Genomic DNA, 20,932 nt, shown 5'->3' with positions numbered 1-20,932 from the left:
GCTTAGGGACAAAAGTGGAATTTTTGAAAAGTTTCGGGGAAAAATGTAAATGTGCCAAAATGTTGTGTATGAATTGTATTTGAATGGAATATTGATAAAATGTATTAAATTGTGTTAATATAGATCAAGAAAGAAGAAATAGTGCAAGTGATCGGGGAAAAGAGAAAGTTATCGACTAAATTACAAAAATAGTCGTTTTTCATCCGAGGTAAGTTATGTGTAAATAATAGTTATATTTTTATAAATTGTGAATTATATTTGATATGTGAATTAGTATTCAATGTGGAAGGAAAATTATTCATGAATTATTCAAATGATAAAGTGTTGAAAATAAAGTGTTAAGTGTAAATTCCCGGTTGAACTTAGGAATAGAATTGGATACAAGTGACATGTCACTAGAGACCAGTGTTACAGTGTTACAGTGTTACAGTGAGTCCCGGGTGCTGGGTGATCTAGCATGTGTTGCAGACACCTGACAGCTTGTGTGAGCAGGCCGTGGACATTTCGGTGTTATTGATCGCTGGTAGCCGGCTACATATCGATGGTAACCGGCTACATATCGATGTGGCACTTATGTGCTAAATCTCTGCGTATCCGTGTATATTCCAACTGTTCAACGGGATTAATAATGAATTAAAGTGAATATGAAATGAAGTGTATATGCAGGTACAATTGAAAGAATGAGTAAATGTGATAAATGTTAAGTATGAAAATGTATATGCAAGTGAATTGGTAAGATTGTGCATGTGTAAGTGATTGAAATTGCTAAGAAATGTTTTGATTAGTTATATGTTAAAAGTGTTAATTGTTAAATGAGTACCTATTATTTACATGTAACTTACTAAGCTATTAGTAGCTTACACCTTTCTTCTTTTCCTTTGTTTTATAGTGATTTAAACTTGATCAAGTGGGGATCGTGGAGCTCGTATCACACTATCATAATCGTCTCGGTATTATGTGCTTTTCAAAATGTTTAAAATATGGCATGTATAGAGTCTTAATCATTTTTGAGCATGTTATAGAGTCTTAATCATTTTGAGCATGTTCAAATGATATAGCTAATATTAGCTATTGAAGTAGCTATTAAAGAATATGTTTTGGTGTTATGTATGTTAAAATGGTAACTAATTCAAAGAAGCAGTTTCTTTGACAGCAGCAGTGACGTGAATGTGAAAATTCACCATAAATAGTAGAAATGGAATTAGAGAGTGAATTATATATGGAATTAAAGCTTATCAAGTCTATTTTTATATGAAAGAAACAGTGTAGGCAAACGAATTCTGTATTTTGAGATATTTGAATTTTTGTGAGATAGGGTCAGAATGGTTTTTGAAGTCCCCTGTTCTGACTTTGAAAAATCATTATAAATTTTACAGAAAGAATTATGGGTCATAATTTATATGTGTAGATTTCTTAGTGAGTCTATTTTCAAAAGAAACAAACGATAACCTTATATGAATTCTTTACAATGAGATAATTGATTTTTAGTGCCAAGAGGTGAGATCTGTCGAGCTGTGAAACAGGGGATACTTTAATGAATAAACTGTACTAATTGGCTAAGTCAAAAATTCTGAAAATTATATGGTAAGTTGGAATATGAGTCTAGTTTCAGGGAAAATTTATGGATTTAAATTTTGAGTTTCGTAACTTGAGTTATAAGTAAATTAGTGATAGTTGCACAGGTAGACAGTTTTGCTGTGAACAGTGAATTTAATTTTAAAAGCAAATTTTTATGCTCCGAATTGGTAAGTTAAATTGGATGACATCTCGTACTCGATTCCGGCAACGGTCTCGGGTAAGGGGTGTTACATCTTGATTTCATTAAGGTTGTCTTAAATTAAAACTTGTTTTAATTATGTCCAGCCAAATTAATGTGTCTTATTTAGTTATCATTTAATTTGTCACATTGTTAATTAGTGTGTCCACATTATGTTTAAATTTAGTTCAGCTGAATTGGTTTAATTTAATTAAGTTCATGTGTTTTGTTTAGGTGTAGCCGAATGTGAAGATACATTGGACAAATTCATGTATGTAGATTCATGCATGGGAAGATGCATTTGCAGCTGGTACATTTCATGCATTGGAGATGATTAATTTGGGCATCTTTCAAGACAACCACTCGGCCAAGAGTTAGCAGCCATATCATTCTTCAAGGTTGGCCGATTATCTTCCCAAAGTAGCATAATGCATTTCAGACCAGCCTTAATTTGTCCATTCGGCTACTAGCCATTAGGCTATAAATAGTTGTTGATTTTCTTGTAAAAGGATTTTTTGCCAAATTCTGAATGAAACTATATTTCTTTGGTGAGTTGATTCACTCCCTTTATTCTTCAAAGCTCAATTGACTTATCTTCACAAGTGGCGTCAATCTGACTTTGTTTTCGAACTTATCACCCTTGGTGTGGCGTTCAACATTATACCGAAGGTTCCTATTTCGCTAAATAGTGGGGTTTTGGTTTTATCCTCATTCCTTCCTTTTTCCTTGAAATGTTTTAAGCCCGGGTCCTTGTTTGCTAATAAGGGTTCGATCTTGTTTCATTGAGTATCACATCTTTATTCACCATCCATCAAATTGTTTCTATTATTCATATACCTAACGAACACCTTTGTTTGTTCAAGTTATTCAATCCTTGAAACTCATTGACTGGAAATTCATTAACCGACATTACCTAATTTCGATCGGAAGTTATTATGACTCGTCACATCTTTCGAAACGAGCTCGTATCAAAACCCTCCCACTTTTCGAGCAGATCTTTAGACCTAAGCGAGTGGTCCAACCCATGATCAAGTCCACTTGAGTGTAAAGGACCTGAAATTTTGTCCAAATACATCTCAAAACATCCCCAAATATCATCATATGACACTCATAAGTTTCAGATTGTTTTACAACATTTTCAAATCTCATTCTAGCACAAATCAAGTCCCAAATGTGTTTAATTCAATGTACGTGCCAAAACTCTAAGAAGCAAATACAAACCCAAACTTTATAACATTTAAACCTTGTTGGTTGCGCAATCCTCCAAAATTTATGGTCTCGAGCCTCTCGGAAAGGTTTTTTACCTATGTGTTTAAACCACTAATGCATTAAGATAAAAGAGTTTTGTAAGTACACTCGTAGATCACCCTATCCTTAAATAGTGTTGTGTTCTTTTTAAAACATAGGTTCAAGTTTCAATTATGCCAATTTCATACCATTATCACATTGGACACAACATTCAAGCATGTTCGACTTTACCAATTCACAACATTTTAGGGTGTTTTCACTTATTAAAACTTATTTACCAATTCACATAATATTTTGGGTGTTTTCACTTATTAAAACTTATTTACTCATGGAATGAGCTTTCACATAAGTCGTTCTTAATTCCAATTACTAATTAGAATAATCTCCATTATTGATTCCATATGTTATGCATATTTCACAAGGGCTTACCATCTTGGATTGAGTTTTCTTTATTGAGATATTCTTTCTTATTAACCCAAACACCTTTAATTATAAAATTCTTCTTTGACATACTAAGTTTGAATATAATCACATCTGTATTTATTAACAAACGTATTACGTACAACTAAATTGTTGCAATACTTCTTTGAATATTACATTACGTTCTATTACGGGAATGTAAGATTATGGATGGAATGTGATATTATATTATTTGATTTATTTGGTTGGAATGTAAGATTGAGGCTTTTGGTTGACATAATGCACCTAAAAGTTCATTTTACTCAATTACTCTTGTTATAGAATTTATTTATTTTAACAAGTTTAGCTCCTTTAATTTTTTAATCTCAATTTCCATAAAATTATGATAAATTATTACAAGTATTACTTTTATTACCATTTATATATTAATAAATAAATATACGATGTTAAAATAAATTTAAAAATCATAGTTATAATAATTCATGAAAAGTGATTATAACACCAACTGTAATTACAGTTATTATCATAATTAATATATTAATAAATAAATTATTCAATAATATATAATAAATATATCTACTGGTTCACTATTAAGAAAAAATATATTTTTATTTTAATTAGTCTTAAACTTTATGACAGAAAAAACCTAAATTAATTAAAATAATAAAAACAAAAGGTAAATTGGTCCAAAATTTAAGATTACACATGCAATCTAAGATAACTTAAGGAATTAGTGTAACGAGATTACAGTATCTTGACATTATTTCGTAATATGATATTACAAGATGACGGAAATATTGATAATCCAAACATCGTAATCTCATTTTAAAATATAATAATATAAATCCTAGTGTTGCATTCCACCAACCTATAAAAAGTTTTAACATGCAAAATTAATTTATTTAATATAAAAATAAAGTATTCAGATTGAATTCAATTTTTTATTTTATAAATAACTTTGATAATATACTTTTTCATGTTTATCCAAAATTTTATGGTTTTTCTTTTTGCCGAGAGAAAAAATTTAGGTTGAAAACAGATAATCCAAGGAACATTCTGGTGGTCACTTCTTTTACACTTGTATTTAATGCCTTCTCGGCATCCAGAGCTGAAACAAAACCCAAAAAACACTAGAGGCTTCCCATCTTAGCTAATCTTGAGAATGGATCCTCTCTCTCTACCTAAGCTTAAGCAGCACAATTCATTGTCCAACATCATCGCCATTTTCCTCTCAACAATGGCGATGCTCTCGAAAAACCTTCATTCAACTTCAACCCCTCTTCAACTTCTACTTGTATTACTCTCCCTCCAACGTTTGTTTTTGTTCCAACAATGGAATTGGAACCCCATTTTCCACCTCCTCTTACTGTTTTGTTTCTTTCTTGTTTATGTGCTAAGAGTTGGAGCCTTGGCCTTCAAGCCCCCTTCAGTGTACCTTGTAGACTTCTCTTGTTTCAAACCACCAAGCACTTGCCAACTCCCTCTCTCGCGCTTCATACAACATGCTTCCTCCATTATATCTTTTGATAGTCAAAGTGTAGAATTCATGGCAAAAATAGTAGCTTCTTCGGGTTTAAGCGAACAAACTTATCTTCCTCCAGCCTTACTTAGCTCCCCTCCCAAAACCCATCAACGGGAATACATTAAAGAAGCCGAAATGATTCTGCTCCCACTAATGGATGATCTTTTAACCAAAGCCAAACTCTCTCCTCGAGATATTGATATACTTGTTATTCACTGTAGTGCCTTTTGCCCCTCACCTTCTTTGTCTTCCATCATCGTCAACAAATACTCCATGAGAAGTGATGTGAAGAGCTTTAACCTTTCTGGTATGGGGTGCAGTTCAGGAGCTATTGGCATTGACTTGGCTCAAAATCTTCTCAAAACTAATAACAATTGCTACGCCATTGTTATTAGCACCGAAATCTTGTCTGCCGGTTGGTATTCAGGTCATGAAAGGTCTAAGTTGCTCATTAACTGCCTCTTCAGGATGGGCAGTGCAGCTCTGTTGCTCACCAACAGAAAAGAAGCAAGTAAAACATCTAAATACAGGTTCATACGGACACTGAGAACCCAAACAGCCTTTGATGACAAGGCTTATTTGACGGCTATCCGTGAAGAAGACGATGATGGAAAACTTGGGGTCACCATAAACAAAGGTTTACTGCCAGCAGCAGGAGAACTTCTGAGGTCACACATGACGATTCTTGGTTTGAAAATCTTACCTTTAACGGAAAAGCTCAAGCATGTTGTCTCAGTAATTCGAAAGAAATTCAAAGATAAAGAAGGGGAAATATACATGCCAAGCTTTAAGACAGCGATACAGCATTTCTGCCTGCCAACCTCTGGAAGGGCACTAATAGGAGAGATAGCCAAAGGGTTAAATCTTGATGGGAGAGATGTTGAAGCTTCTTTAATGACACTGCATAGGTTCGGGAACCAGTCGTCTTCTTCTATGTGGTACGAGTTGGCTTACATGGAGGCCAAGGAACGTGTAAAGAAAGGTGACAAGGTGTTGATGCTTGGGATGGGTACTGGACCTAAGTGTTGCAGCTGTGTTTGGGAGCGTGTGAGACCAATAGCTGGGGACTCAAACAAGAACAACCCATGGCGTGATTGTATTCGCCTCTATCCCATTGAAGCTGTTTCTTCAATCTCTCAAACCTGATTAAATTTTCAATTTCCAAGTTGATTTTTTGACTCATCAAACAAGAAAAAAAAAAAACCATGTAAAATAAGCTATATGGTCCAAATAACAAGAATATGAATAAGTGAACAGCTCCAAGGATATTAATATATATATAAATGGAAGTCGTGATTTATGATTTATCCTTATTTTTGCTTGAATTGGGTTTGTCTCTAGGTAACAATTAATTCTTTTTCTTCTTTGGTTTTGTAATCATCGTTATCATCATCATCAATATATGCAGCAAATAGATGTCAGCTACAGAACAATAAAATAACACAAGAATAACAGGTGTACAATTAAAGAAAAGATGACAGCAATACGCAACAAATCCTCAAAACAGAACTATTAAATATCAACTTAAACGAAATGAAAAAGAAAACATATGTCACGAGATATACAACAAGAAAAAAGAACCCAAATAATTATAAACAACCAAACAACTATGCTTAAATATGATTGAAACAGATTAGTACTTACATGAATCTGGTTAAAAAACAGAAATAACTCGTTAAATAGCTGAGTGTACCTTGAAAAACTTGCTATGTAAATTTTGGTTGAAACAATGGTCTAAAAATTGGCTAGGCAGTAGCTGGTATCTTGTAAACCAACTTTGCTTGAACGGAGGTTTATTTTATTTCACTTTTTACTTGGGTAAATACGAATGAATTAGAAAAAGTGTGAAATTGTATTTTCTCACTCCAAACTATCACGTTCAGTAATCAGTGCACAATATTTAATTATCAAATTAAATTAATTCAATAATTAATTTAATTCTTATGACAACTAAATACAATATCAAATGTATTTTGATTCTATTCGTTTCAACTATAGGGTGTAGCCCTGTAGGCTCTTGTAACGTTGGTAGTAATACTAGAACGTTTCTAACATTACAAGCAATGAGTGGCATCTAGCAATACATCATTGTCACCCAAGTTAGAAGAAGTCGTGATTCGATATAACCTTTCTGTGATAATCTTTTCATGTATTATAGCATTTTATCCTTAATATCTAGATTGGACACGAGTTATGGAATAGTCATACATTTGTATAGTCTAATCTCATGTTTCTTGATTTTCTAAGCAGACTACAATAAGCAAATATGTGTGATATATCATATCAACTTATTCGAGCATAGCCATGCATTTCTAGTTTCACTCCATCAAGAGGCCTAAGATATTGCTCCCATTATGTAGAAGGGATAAATCCTATCTTGATCAAACATATCCAACTACATGGATTGTCGTATATCCAACATTAGTCTTTATAGTACAACTTGTCACGCTAGACTTTTTGACTGTATCAAAATATACGACTCAAGATGTTGGGACAATGATGATCTCAAGTCTAAGGATCATATACATAGTTATCACTATGGGTAATATTGTGACTATAACATAATAATCCAAGAAACATACTAGTAGTGTAACATCCCTTACCCGAGACCGTAGCCAGAGTCGAGCTCGAGGCATTACTTTACTTAACTTATTAGTTCGGCGTATAAAAATTTGCTTTTCAAATTTATCTCACTATTTATGATAAAGCTTTCCACTCGCGCAGAAGTCACTAAATCATTTATAACTCGAGCTACAGAACTCGAAATTTAAATCCGTAAATTTTCTATGAAACTAGACTCATATATATTCTTACCATAAATGTTTCAGAATTTTTGGTTCAGTCAATTAGTACAGTTTATTAGTTAAAATCACCCCTGTTTCACCAATTGACCGTCCTAACCTCTTGCCACTAAAAATAAGTTTTCTCATTGTACGAATTTCATATGGTGTTCTCACTGGTTTCTACAGAAAATAGACTCAATAAGGACTCTATACATATAAATTAAAACTCATAAATATTTTTGTACAATTTTAGTGATTTTCTAAACTCAGAATAGGGGACTCCAAAAACAGTTCTGTCCCTGTCTCACCAAAATTCATATATCTCAAAATATAAAATTCTTTTTGCTAAACCGTTATTTTTCCATGAAAATAGACTCAACAAGCTTTCATTATATATATCATACATCCTCTAATTCATTTTATACTATCCTAAGTGATTTTTCAAAATTACATCACTGCATCTGTTTGAAGCTGTTTCTTTGAAAATTATTACTCTTTCATGATTTCTATGCATAATTTATCACATAGACATGTATAAAAACCTAACCTAATTAAATTAAAAACCCTAACCTAGTTTAATTAAAATCTTAAACCCTAAACTTAAAAACCCTAACCTAATTAAATTAAAAATCCTAACCTAATTAAATTAAAAACTCTAAACTTAAAAACCCTAACCCCTTTAACTTAAAAACCCTAACCTAATTAACTTAAAACTCTAACCTAATTAAATTAAAAATCCTAACCAAATTTAATTAAAACCCTAAACCCTAAACTTAAAAACCCTAACCTAATTTAATTAAAACCCTAAACTAAATTAATAATTTTACTTTCACATAATGTTAGATTGGGTTTGTCTCTAGGTAACAATTAATTCTTTTTCTTCTTTGGTTTTGTAATCATCGTTAAAATCATCATCAATATATGCAGCATACAGAACAATAAAATAACACAAGAATAACAGGTGTACAATTAAAGAAAAGATGACAGCAATACGCAACAAATCCTCAAAACAGAACTATTAAATATCAACTTAAACGAAATGAAAAGAAAACATATGTCACTAGTTTTAGAGATATACAACAAGAAAAAAGAACCCAAATAATTATAAACAACCAAACAACTATGCTTAAATATGATTGAAACAGATTATTACTTACATGAATCTGGTTAAAAAACAGAAATAACTCATTAAATAGCTGAGTGTACCTTGAAAAACTTGCTATGTAATTTTTGGTTGAAACAATGATCTAAAAATTGGCTAGGCAGTAGCTGGTATCTTGTAAACCAACTTTGCTTGAACGGAGGTTTATTTTATTTCACTTTTTACTTGGGTAAATACGAATGAATTAGAAAAAGTGTGAAATTGTATTTTCTCACTCCAAACTATCACATTCAGTAATCAGTGCACAATATTTAATTATCAAATTAAATTAATTCAATAATTAATTTAATTCTTATGACAACTAAATACAATATCAAATGTATTTAGATTCTATTCGTTTCAACTATAGGGTGTAGCCCTGTAGGCTCTTGTAACGTTGGTAGTAATACTAGAACGTTTCTAACATTACAAGCAATGAGTGGCATCTAGCAATACATCATTGTCACCCAAGTTAGAAGAAGTCGTGATTCGACATAACCTTTCTGTGATAATCTTTCCATGTATTATAGCATTTTATCCTTAATATCTAGATTGGACATGAGTCATGGAATAGTCATACACTTGTATAGTCTAATCTCATGTTTCTTGATTTTCTAAGCAGACTACAATAAGCAAATATGTGTGATATATCATATCAACTTATTCGAGCATAGCCATGCATTTCTAGTTTCACTCCATCAAGAGGCCTAAGATATTGCTCCCATTATGTAGGAGGGATAAATCCTATCTTGATCAACCATATCCAACTACATGGATTGTCGTATATCCAACATTAGTCTTTATAGTACAACTTGTCACGCTAGACTTTTTGACTGTATCAAAATATACGACTCAAGATGTTGGGACAATGATGATCTCAAGTCTAAGGATCATATACATAGTTATCACTATGGGTAATATTGTGACTATTACATAATAATCCAAGAAACATACTAGTAGTGTAACATCCCTTAGCCGAGACCGTAGCCGGAGTCGAGCTCGAGGCATTACTTTACTTAACTTATTAGTTCGGCGTATAAAAATTTGCTTTTCAAATTTATCTCCCTATTTATGATAAAGCTATCCACTTGCGCAGAAGCCACTAAATCATTTATAACTCGAGCTACGGAATTCGAAATTTAAATCTGTAAATTTTCCCTGAAACTAGTCTCATATATATTCTTACCATAAATGTTTCAGAATTTTTGATTCAGTCAATTAGTACAGTTTATTAGTTAAAACCTCCCCTGTTTCACCAATAGACTGTCCTAACCTCTTGCCACTAAAAATAAGTTTTCTCATTGTAGGATTTTCATATGGTGTTCTCACTGGTTTCTACAGAAAATAGACTCAATAAGGAATCTAGACGTATAAATTACAACTCATAACTATTTTTGTACAATTTTTAGTGATTTTGTAAACTCAAAATAGGGGACTCCAAAAATAGTTCTGCCCCTGTCTCACCAAAATTCATATATCTCAAAATATAAAATTCTTTTTGCTAAACCGTTATTTTTCCATGAAAATAGACTCAACAAACTTTCATTATACGTGATGAAAATAGAATTTATTGATGAGTTTTTTATAAAACTGATGAATATTTTATATGTGAAATTTATTCAATATTGTTTATTTGGTCTTTGTAAATGTTTTCATATACATATATAAAATATTTTTAAAAAAATATCGATGAATTCAAAATGGTACACTGAAACAGACCGATACCAATACGTACCAGTTCCAAAAGAAAAATGGTACACCGATGTAGTACCGATTATCTTTTCTTAAACTCCTCAAAACCACCTAGCCATATAATACCCCTCACTCTTCCTAATGGATGGAACAAATGAGAGACACTTTCGAAACATTTTAGGGGCAAAAACTAATACTTTATTTAAAATATTTTTTAAAATTTATAAAAATATTTACATTCTATTTAGAATGAGTGGTATATTCTTCAAAGTTTTAAAAAATATGTTACAGTGCCCACTTAAAAGAAAAAAACAAAGCAATTTGAAAAATATAGAAATGTTACTTAATTTGTTAAAGGTTACTCAAATATTAAAGAAATTAAATAAAACTAACACTAAATTACCGTTTAGGCGGCAAAAGCCCCTGGCTAGGTGATACTAGAGTTAATAGTTTTTGTTTCTGCTAAGGAGCAGCTCAATGGCTCAAGCCACTGCCTAGGCAATACTAACTAATAGTGATTGTTCGACAAGAGCCTCTTAGTTGGCACAAGTTGTTGCTCAGGCAACACTGTAACCACCCATTCACAATTTTGCATATTCTTGAACTTCAATTAATTTCTGAAGCGTTCAAGTACTATTTGACTTATGAAGTTCAAGATAATATGGAAATACCTTAGAACTGTGGTTCGGATTAAATAAAAGGTTTAATAAAATGCTTAGAAGTAATGTAAATGACATATACATAATTATTCAGAAAAATGTGTAGCAGTTCAGTTCTACAAGAAACACATAGATATTTGTATCGAATAGACCAACTAACCTCTTTTATCATATCAAGTCAAGTTAGAGTCCCCTATTGGCATGCTAATCATATCATAACTATTTATCTGAGCTACTAGAGTTTTTCTTTCATTTCTTTCAGATATTAATGTTTCATGAACCAGATCAAATCACATTTCAGAAACAAATTTCGTGGCATTAGCCACTAGATCATAAAATTAGTAGTTTCGATAAAAGTAGTAAATTACTATATTATAATGTCGAAAACTTTGATTTACATCTCCATTGAGAGAATCTAATAAAAAAATATTTACCACATAATTTTGATGCCATTAAAAAATTTAACATTTTCAATATAAAACAACTCTTATGAATATGCCCGAAAACACGTTTTAACCACATATCAAATGTCCATATTCAACAAGTTTGAAACCATATTACATACATATTCAATATTAATATACTATAACTTATTCAATTTACTAACAATAAATCGCTTAAAAGCAATATCAACGCAATATAGGTATCTTTAGGGTTTTCTGTAACAATCCAATTTCTTATGAGTTGGAAAAACTTCGGTTTAGTTGGATTGCTATGATGATATGGTTAAGTTTGATAGTAAAATTTACATGTCGTCTATAATAATGATAGATTAAATTGTTTAGTAAAATTAAAATGAATTGATTGGTAATTATAATTAGAGGCTAGATTGCAAAAATATAATCTCTATTGAAATTTTAATTTAGAAAATTGTGAAGGGACCTATTTGGTTATCAAACTAAAGGTTTTAAGGTAATTAAACCTAAATATAAAAAGCAGTTAGGGGATATTTTTATTTTTACTCATTAATTGAATTAATTAAATTTTTATTTAAGAAAAAAAAAGAAAGCCACTCATTCTCTTTCTTAGTGAGTTTTCATACCTTGTCAATACAAGGTTAGCATGCTTTTATTTCATGGATCGGCATTCACATTTGACTTGTTTGTATTAGGACGGTTCGTCAATCTCGTTGGCAAAGTCTTCACATCACATGATCTTGCTCACTTGTACTTGGCACTTTATCTTCAATGGTACCATTGCTTATTACTTGCGCATCCTAAAGATCAACTCAACTTTCTCGACTATATCTTATCCACTACTGGTGACTTGAAAACAGAAGATTTCAGGTTCGGCTAAACAAAGCCTTGCACACATAAGGCTTCCACTGGTGAGACTTCATAGATGTAATATCAGAATATAGATTTAATAAAGTTTGACCTCTTGGCGGATTATCCCTGCGGATTATCCCTGCGGATTCTATCTTCACTTGTTGCCTTTTAAGGACCCTTATGCATCTAACTCCTTAAGAGAAGATCCTTGTGGATTCTTACATATAGACTTATGAAAGAAATCACATAGATGATTCCCATAGTGTGTCTTGCACCAATAAATACAAATAACCAAATAAGACAGATCCTGGGGAACAGTTCCTGTTGCGGATTGTTATTAGGAATTTGTCCTAACATCCTTAGATTTGTAGTATGATCCTTATGGATTCATATTTCAGACCCCAAGTACGTGGATTCATACCTTGCGAAAAATCTCGACGGATGCATAAAGAAGTCCCCTATTGTGGACAAAATAAGAAATTTACTCTTAAAAACAGATAACATGTAAGCAGACTCATAAGAGCGAATCCCCTATTTGTAGGGTCATACAAGTGAGATAGTCTTGACAGACTATCATATCTTTCATATACAAACTCACATAAACAAATAACATGTATCTTTGGATTCGCACATAGTAATATATTACAATAGGATGAGCTCATTCTTGACGGACTTCTCAAGCGGATCCCATATTTGTGAAGACATAGATGCAAACATATATATATACAGATTCACATACGCGATTTATCTCACGAACCTCCACTGGATTATGCCATCTAGGCAACTTTAGCGATTTCAGAAACATAAACTATTTCGTAGACTTCCGTGGTTCATGCCATGGTCGTGGACCTATGATCTGCCACAATTCATTGTGGCAAATTAAGGTCTTTCCAATACCTAATGAGCTTATTTTATAACATTTTTATATGTTTTTATTTAATTACAATTTTTATTTTTTATGATTAAATTATGGAAAATAAGCATTTTACGCAATTTTGAGTTATGTAATGACCTAATGGGCCACTATGGGCCTACGGATGATCTAACGACTCTATCTAGTGTGTAGGACACAATTTTTGGGCTTAGAAGACGACAGACGATTGCAGCATCACGACACTGAGGAGTGGTGTCGCAACACCAAATTTAAAGCCAAAATACTGAGAATTTGAAGGCTGTGTCACGACACCAAGTGACAATATGAAATTATAATTAATGGTATTTTAGTCCACACAATGTAACTTAATCAGATTTTTGGGTTGTTTAGTAACCCTAATTAGGTCTGGTCATAAACTTTATAAATAGGCATGTTAAGTCTCATTTGGAGAGGCTTGGGCAAGTGAGATGTTTAGTTATTTTAGGGTTTTACTTTAGTTTTTAATTTTCTTTTCAATTTAGTCCTCTACATACTTTTGTTCTAGTTTAACTTGAATTAAATTTTGATCCAATGTTTTAATATAGTAGTTTTTCATTATTTCGTTGTTGATTCCAATTGCAATTGAAGTGGTCTTTGAGACTGTTAAAGGAGATTTCGCTTCTGAGCACAAATCCATATCAAAACAGACTTATTTCTCTACTCTCTACTTTTATTTAATTTATTGTTTTTTATGTTAAATATGAGTTTAGGGGTTACTGCATCTAGATCCATTAGTAGATAATTTCCTTAGGGAGATTAATGAACAGATGTGTGAACAATTAACAGATGAATAAGGGTTGAGATCCAGGTTAATTGGTTTAAATTATGTGCAATTAAACCCTAGGAAGTTACGCCCCTAAGAAGTAATTTAGGATAAATGAGATCGAGAGATAAGTTTATCAAGTAAATCATAATTTATCCTGATCAACAAAGTGAGGCTGAGGGGTAAATGTGTATTGGTTGATCGTGTCCTAATGTATTGGGTATGACATTTTATTACTCCGAGACAAGAGGGTCTTTAGCATTCACCTCAATCTATCCAAGCATCTTTTATAAAATTAACATAAATAAAAAGAAAGGATCGTATTTTAAAATCTTTTCAAAATTTTGACATTAAGACATTAAACAATCAATTCGTTACCAATTTTGGACGTCGCGAGGGTGCTAACCCTTCCTCGTGCGTAACCGACTTCCGAAAAATTCACAGACTCAAAATCGTTTTCAAGGTGAACCGATCACACCTCAATAAAGGATCAGTGGCGACTCCAAATTTTCGTCTTTTAATTCGACAACCAATTAATTTTTTTTTGTTTTTTCAAAAAATGGTTTCGACAATAGTGAAATGATAGTTTAGGCTTATTTTGGCTAGGCTCGGGCCAAAAAGTCCTACCCGAGGCGCGACCCATTTATAAAATGGACATTATTTTTTACTCAAGCCATTTTTTTGGGCCTATATTTTTTGTCCAAACCTGATGTGAGCTCGCATGTGAACCAAGTAGAGATCGAACAAGAGGCCATCAAGATGCCTAGTGGTCCGATAACGCGAGCTCGAGCCAAGCAATTTAAGGAGGCTATTTTAGCAATGGTAGAACGAACATGGGAATATGATAGCAAGGAGTTCAAGAATGAGCTCAATATTTTCAATTTTTGGGAAGCTGAATTTCATTCTAGCTAATTAATTTGCTGCTGGAATTTTGGACCATTTAAATTAAGCATTTATTTAAGTATTATTACAGCTCATTAGTTTGTCTTTAATTAATATAAGTGTTTAATTTGTCTTGTCTTAGTTAAATTAAATGTGTCTTGATTTCATTAAGTTTGTCTTAAATTAAAACTTGTTTTAATTATGTCCAACCGAATTAATGTGTCTTATTTAGTTATCATTTATTTTCTCGCATTGTTAATTAGTGTGTCCACATTATGTTTAAATTTAGTTCAGCTGAATTGGTTTAATTTAATTAAGTTCATGTGTTTTGTTTAGGTGTAGCCGAATGTGAAGATACATTGGACAGATTCATGCATGTAGATTCATGCATGGGAAGATGCATTTGCAGCTGGTACATTTCATGCATTGGAGATGATTAATTTGGGCATTTTTCAAGACAACCATTCGGCCAAGAGTTAGCAGCCATATCATTCTTCAAGGTTGGCCGATTATCTTCCCAAAGTAGCATAATGCATTTCACACTAGCCGTTCACACCATGGCTGTTCGGTTCAGCTTTGTTCACACCATGAGGCTTTCCAAAACCGTCCATTCACACCTAAAATGGCTGCTCAAGTTCCCTCTTTAATTCTGGTGATTTTTCAACAAGATTTGCTTCAAGAATGAATCTATTAAAGCTCATTAGCTGAATTTAGTTGCTGCCATGAATCTCCAAGTTCATTTGCTTAACTAAGAAGCTATTCTTTGGACACCATTCAGCTGAATCTTGCTACAGCCATTTAATGAATTAAAAAGGTAAAATTAGTTCAATGTTTTCTTTGTTATTAAGCCTTGATTTGTCCATTCGGCTACTAGCCATTAGGCTATAAATAGTTGTTGTTTTTCTTGTAAAAGGACTTTTTGCCAAATTCTGAATGAAACTATATTTCTTTGGGGAGTTGATGCACTCCCTTTATTCTTCAAAGCTCAATTGACTTATCTTCACAAGTGGCGTCAATCTGACTTTGTTTCCGAACTTATCACCCTTGGTGTGGCGTTCGACATTATACTAAAGGTTCTTATTTCGCTAAATAGTGGGGTTTTGGTTTTATCCTCATTCCTTCCTTTTTCCTTGAAACGTTTTAAGCCCGGGTCCTTGTTTGCTAATAAGGGTTCGATCTTGTTTCATTGAGTATCACATCTTTATTCACCATCCATCAAATTGTTTCTATTATTCATATACCTAACAAACACCTTTGTTTGATCAAGTTATTCAATTCTTGAAACTCATTGACTGGAAATTCATTAACCGACATTACCTAATTTCGATCGGAAGTTATTACGACTCGTCACATCTTTCAAAACGAGCTCGTATCAAAACCCTCCCACTTTTCGAGCAGATCTTTAGACCTAAGCGAGTGGTCCAACCCATGATCAAGTCCACTTGAGTGTAAAGGACCTGAAATTTTGTCCAAATACATCTCAAAACATCCCCAAATATCATCATATGACACTCATAAGTTTCAGATTGTTTTACAACATTTTCAAATCTCATTCTAGCACAAATCAAGTCCCAAATGTGTTTAACACAATGTACGTGCCAAAACACTAAGAAGCAAATACAAACCCAAACTTTATAACATTTAAACCTTGTTGGTTGCGCAGTCCTCCTAAATTTATGGTCTCGAGCTTCTCGAAAAGGTTGTTTTACCTATGTGTTTAAACCACTAATGCGTTAAGATAAAAGAGTTTTGTAAGTACACTCGTAGATCACCCTATCCTTAAATAGTGTTGTGTTCTTTTTAAAACATAGGTTCAAGTTTCAATTATGCCAATTTCATACCATTATCACATTGGACACAACATTCAAGCATGTTCGACTTTACCAACCAATTCACAACATTTTAGGGTGTTTTCACTTATTAAAACTTATTTACCAATTCACATAATATTTTGGGTGTTTTCACTTATTAAAACTTATTTACTCATGGAATGAGCTTTCACATAAGTCGTTCTTAATTCCAATTACTAATTAGAATAATCTCCATTATTGATTCCATATGTTATGCATATTTTACAAGGGCTTACCATACTGGATTGAGTTTTCTTTCTTGAGATATTCTTTCTTATTAACCCAAACACCTTTAATTATAAAATTCTTCTTTGACATACTAAGTTTGAATATAATCACATCTCAGTATTTATTAACAAATTGTATCACATACAACTAAATTGTTGCAATACTTCTTTGAATATTACATTACGTTCTATTACGGAATGTAAGATTATGGATGGAATGTGAGATTATATTATTTGATTTATTTGGTTGGAATGTAAGATTGAGGCTTTTGGTTGACGTAATGCACCTAAAAGTTCATTTTACTCAATTACTCTTGTTATAGAATTTATTTATTTTAACAAGTTTAGCTCCTTTAATATTTTTTAATCTCAATTTCCATAAAATTATGATAAATTATTACAATTATTACTTTTTATTACCATTTATATATTAATAAATAAATATACGATGTTAAAATAAATTTAAAAATCATGGTTATAATAATTCATGAAAAGTGATTATAACACCAAGCTGTAATTATAGTTATTATCATAATTAATATATTAATAAATAAATTATTCAATAATATATAATAAATATAAATGTAATTTATGACATCTATTGGTTCACTATTAAAAAAAATATTTTTATTTTCAATTAGTCTTAAACTTGATGACAAAAAAACCTAAATTAATTAAAATAATAAAAACAAAAGGTAAATTGGTCCAAAATTTAAGATTACACATGCAATCTAAGATAACCTAAGGAATTAGCTGTAATGAGATTACAGATCTTCAGATTATTTCGTCATATGATATTACAAGATGATCGAAATATTGATAATCCAAACATCGTAATCTCATTTTAAAATATAATAATATAAATCCTAGTGTTGCATTCCACGAACCTATAAAAAGTTTTAACATGCAAAATTAATTTATTTAATATAAAAATAAAGTATTCACATTGAATTCAATTTTTTATTTTATAAATAACTTTGATAATATACTTTTTCATGTTTCTCCAAAATTTTATGGTTTTTCTTTTTGCCGAGAGAAAAAATTTAGGTTGAAAACAGATAATCCAAGGAACATTCTGGTGGTCACTTCATTTGCACTTGTATTTAATGCCTTCTCGGCATCCAGAGCTGAAACAAAACCCAAAAAACACTTGAGGCTTCCCATCTTAGCTAATCTTGAGAATGGATCCTCTCTCTCTACCTAAGCTTAAGCAGCACAATTCATTGTCCAACATCATCGCCATTTTCCTCTCAACAATGGCGATGCTCTCGAAAAACCTTCATTCAACTTCAACCCCTCTCCAACTTCAACTTGTATTACTCTCCCTCCAACGTTTGTTTTTGTTCCAACAATGGAATTGGAACCCCATTTTCCACCTCCTCTTACTGTTTTGTTTCTTTCTTGTTTATGTGCTAAGAGTTGGAGCCTTGGCCTTCAAGCCCCCTTCAGTGTACCTTGTAGACTTCTCTTGTTTCAAACCACCAAGCACTTGCCAACTCCCTCTCTCGCGCTTCATACAACATGCTTCCTCCATTATATCTTTTGATAGTCAAAGCGTAGAATTCATGGCCAAAATAGTAGCTTCTTCGGGTTTAAGCGAACAAACTTATCTTCCTCCAGCCTTACTTAGCTCCCCTCCCAAAACCCATCAACGGGAATACATTAAAGAAGCCGAAATGATTCTGCTCCCACTAATGGATGATCTTTTAACCAAAGCCAAACTCTCTCCTCGAGCTATTGATATACTTGTTATTCACTGTAGTGCCTTTTGCCCCTCACCTTCTTTGTCTTCCATCATCGTCAACAAATACTCCATGAGAAGTGATGTGAAGAGCTTTAACCTTTCTGGTATGGGGTGCAGTGCAGGAGCTATTGGCATTGACTTGGCTCAAAATCTTCTCAAAACTAATAACAATTGCTACGCCATTGTTATTAGCACCGAAATCTTGTCTGCCGGTTGGTATTCAGGTCATGAAAGGTCTAAGTTGCTCATTAACTGCCTCTTCAGGATGGGCAGTGCAGCTCTGTTGCTCACCAACAGAAAAGAAGCAACTAAAACATCTAAATACAGGCTCATACGGACACTGAGAACCCAAACAGCCTTTGATGACAAGGCTTATTTGACGGCTATCCGTGAAGAAGACGATGATGGAAAACTTGGGGTCACCATAAACAAAGGTTTACTGGCAGCAGCAGGAGAACTTCTGAGGTCACACATGACGATTCTTGGTTTGAAAATCTTACCTTTAACGGAAAAGCTCAAGCATGTTGTCTCAGTAATTCGAAAGAAATTCAAAGATAAAGAAGGGGAAATATACATGCCAAGCTTTAAGACAGCGATACAGCATTTCTGTCTGCCAACCTCTGGAAGGGCACTAATAGGAGAGATAGCCAAAGGGTTAAATCTTGATGGGAGAGATGTTGAAGCTTCTTTAATGACACTGCATAGGTTCGGGAACCAGTCGTCTTCTTCAATGTGGTACGAGTTGGCTTACATGGAGGCCAGGGAACGTGTAAAGAAAGGTGACAAGGTGTTGATGCTTGGGATGGGTACTGGACCTAAGTGTGGCAGCTGTGTTTGGGAGTGTGTGAGACCAATAGCTGGGGACTCAAACAAGAACAACCCATGGCGTGATTGTATTCACCTCTACCCCATTGAAGCTGTTTCTTCAATCTCTCAAACCTGATTAAATTTTCAATTTCCAAGTTGATTTATTGACTCATCAAACAAGAAAAGAAAAACCATGTAAAATAAGCTATATGATCCAAATAACAAGAATATGAATAACAGAACAGCTCCAAGGATATTAATATATATATAAATGGAAGTCGTGATTTATGATTTATCCTTATTTTTGCTTGAATTGGGTTTGTCTCTAGGTAACAATTAATTCTTTTTCTTCCTTGGTTTTGTAATCATCGTTAAAATCATCATCAATATATGCAGCAAATAGATGTCAGCTACAGAACAATAAAATAACACAAGAATAACAGGTGTACAATTAAAGAAAAGATGACAGCAATACGCAACAAATCCTCAAAACAGAACTATTAAATATCAACTTAAACGAAATGAAAAGAAAACATATATCACTAGTTTTAGAGATATACAACAAGAAAAAAGAACCCAAATAATTATAAACAACCAAACAACTATGCTTAAATATGATTGAAACAGATTATTACTTACATGAATCTGGTTAAAAAACAGAAATAACTCATTAAATAGCTGAGTGTACCTTGAAAAACTTGCTATGTAATTTTTGGTTGAAACAATGGTCTAAGAATTGGCTAGGCAGTAGCTGGTATCTTGTAAACCAACTTTGCTTGAACGGAGGTTTATTTTATTTCACTTTTTACTTGGGTAAATACGGATGAATTAGAAAAAGTGTGAAATTGTATTTTCTCACTCCAAACTATCACATTCAGTAATAAGTGCACAATATTTAATTATCAAATTAAATTAATTCAATAATTAATTTAATTCTTATGACAACTAAATACAATATCAAATGTATTTGGATTCTATTCGTTTCAACTATAGGGTGTAGCCCTGTAGGCTCTTGTAACGTTGGTAGTAATACTAGAACGTTTCTAACATTACAAGCAATGAGTGGCATCTAGCAATACATCATTGTCACCCAAGTTAGAAGAAGTCGTGATTCGACATAACCTTTCTGTGATAATCTTTTCATGTATTATAGCATTTTATCCTTAATATCTAGATTGGACACGAGTCATGGAATAGTCATACACTTGTATAGAATTCTTTTTGCTAAACCGTTATTTTTCCATGAAAATAGACTCA

At 32.6% G+C, this 20,932-nt stretch overlaps 2 protein-coding genes across 2 annotated transcripts; both read left to right on the top strand.

The window, feature by feature from the left end:
* The first annotated feature begins 4,533 nt into the window (after positions 1-4,533).
* On the top strand, positions 4,534-6,253 carry LOC105784862 (3-ketoacyl-CoA synthase 6-like). The gene has a single exon (XM_052621448.1). The coding sequence runs from the start codon at positions 4,587-4,589 to the stop codon at positions 6,090-6,092; it is 1,506 nt and encodes a 501-aa protein (XP_052477408.1). The 5' UTR covers positions 4,534-4,586; the 3' UTR covers positions 6,093-6,253.
* An 11,979-nt stretch (positions 6,254-18,232) lies between these two features.
* Positions 18,233-19,946, top strand: LOC105798726 (3-ketoacyl-CoA synthase 6). Its single transcript, XM_012628917.2, has one exon. The coding sequence runs from the start codon at positions 18,306-18,308 to the stop codon at positions 19,809-19,811; it is 1,506 nt and encodes a 501-aa protein (XP_012484371.2). The 5' UTR covers positions 18,233-18,305; the 3' UTR covers positions 19,812-19,946.
* The last annotated feature ends 986 nt before the right edge of the window (positions 19,947-20,932 follow it).

Source organism: Gossypium raimondii, chromosome 9, assembly GCF_025698545.1.
Source record: "Gossypium raimondii isolate GPD5lz chromosome 9, ASM2569854v1, whole genome shotgun sequence".
NCBI lineage: Eukaryota > Viridiplantae > Streptophyta > Magnoliopsida > Malvales > Malvaceae > Gossypium > Gossypium raimondii.
Note: the sequence above shows the minus strand (reverse complement) of the source record. Positions and strands in the feature narration are given on the sequence as shown.

Bases quoted from the DNA above. Each gene is read 5' to 3' on its own strand.
- LOC105784862 (XM_052621448.1), top strand. From the start codon at position 4,587: ATGGATCCTCTCTCTCTACCTAAGCTTAAGCAGCACAATTCATTGTCC.
- LOC105798726 (XM_012628917.2), top strand. From the start codon at position 18,306: ATGGATCCTCTCTCTCTACCTAAGCTTAAGCAGCACAATTCATTGTCC.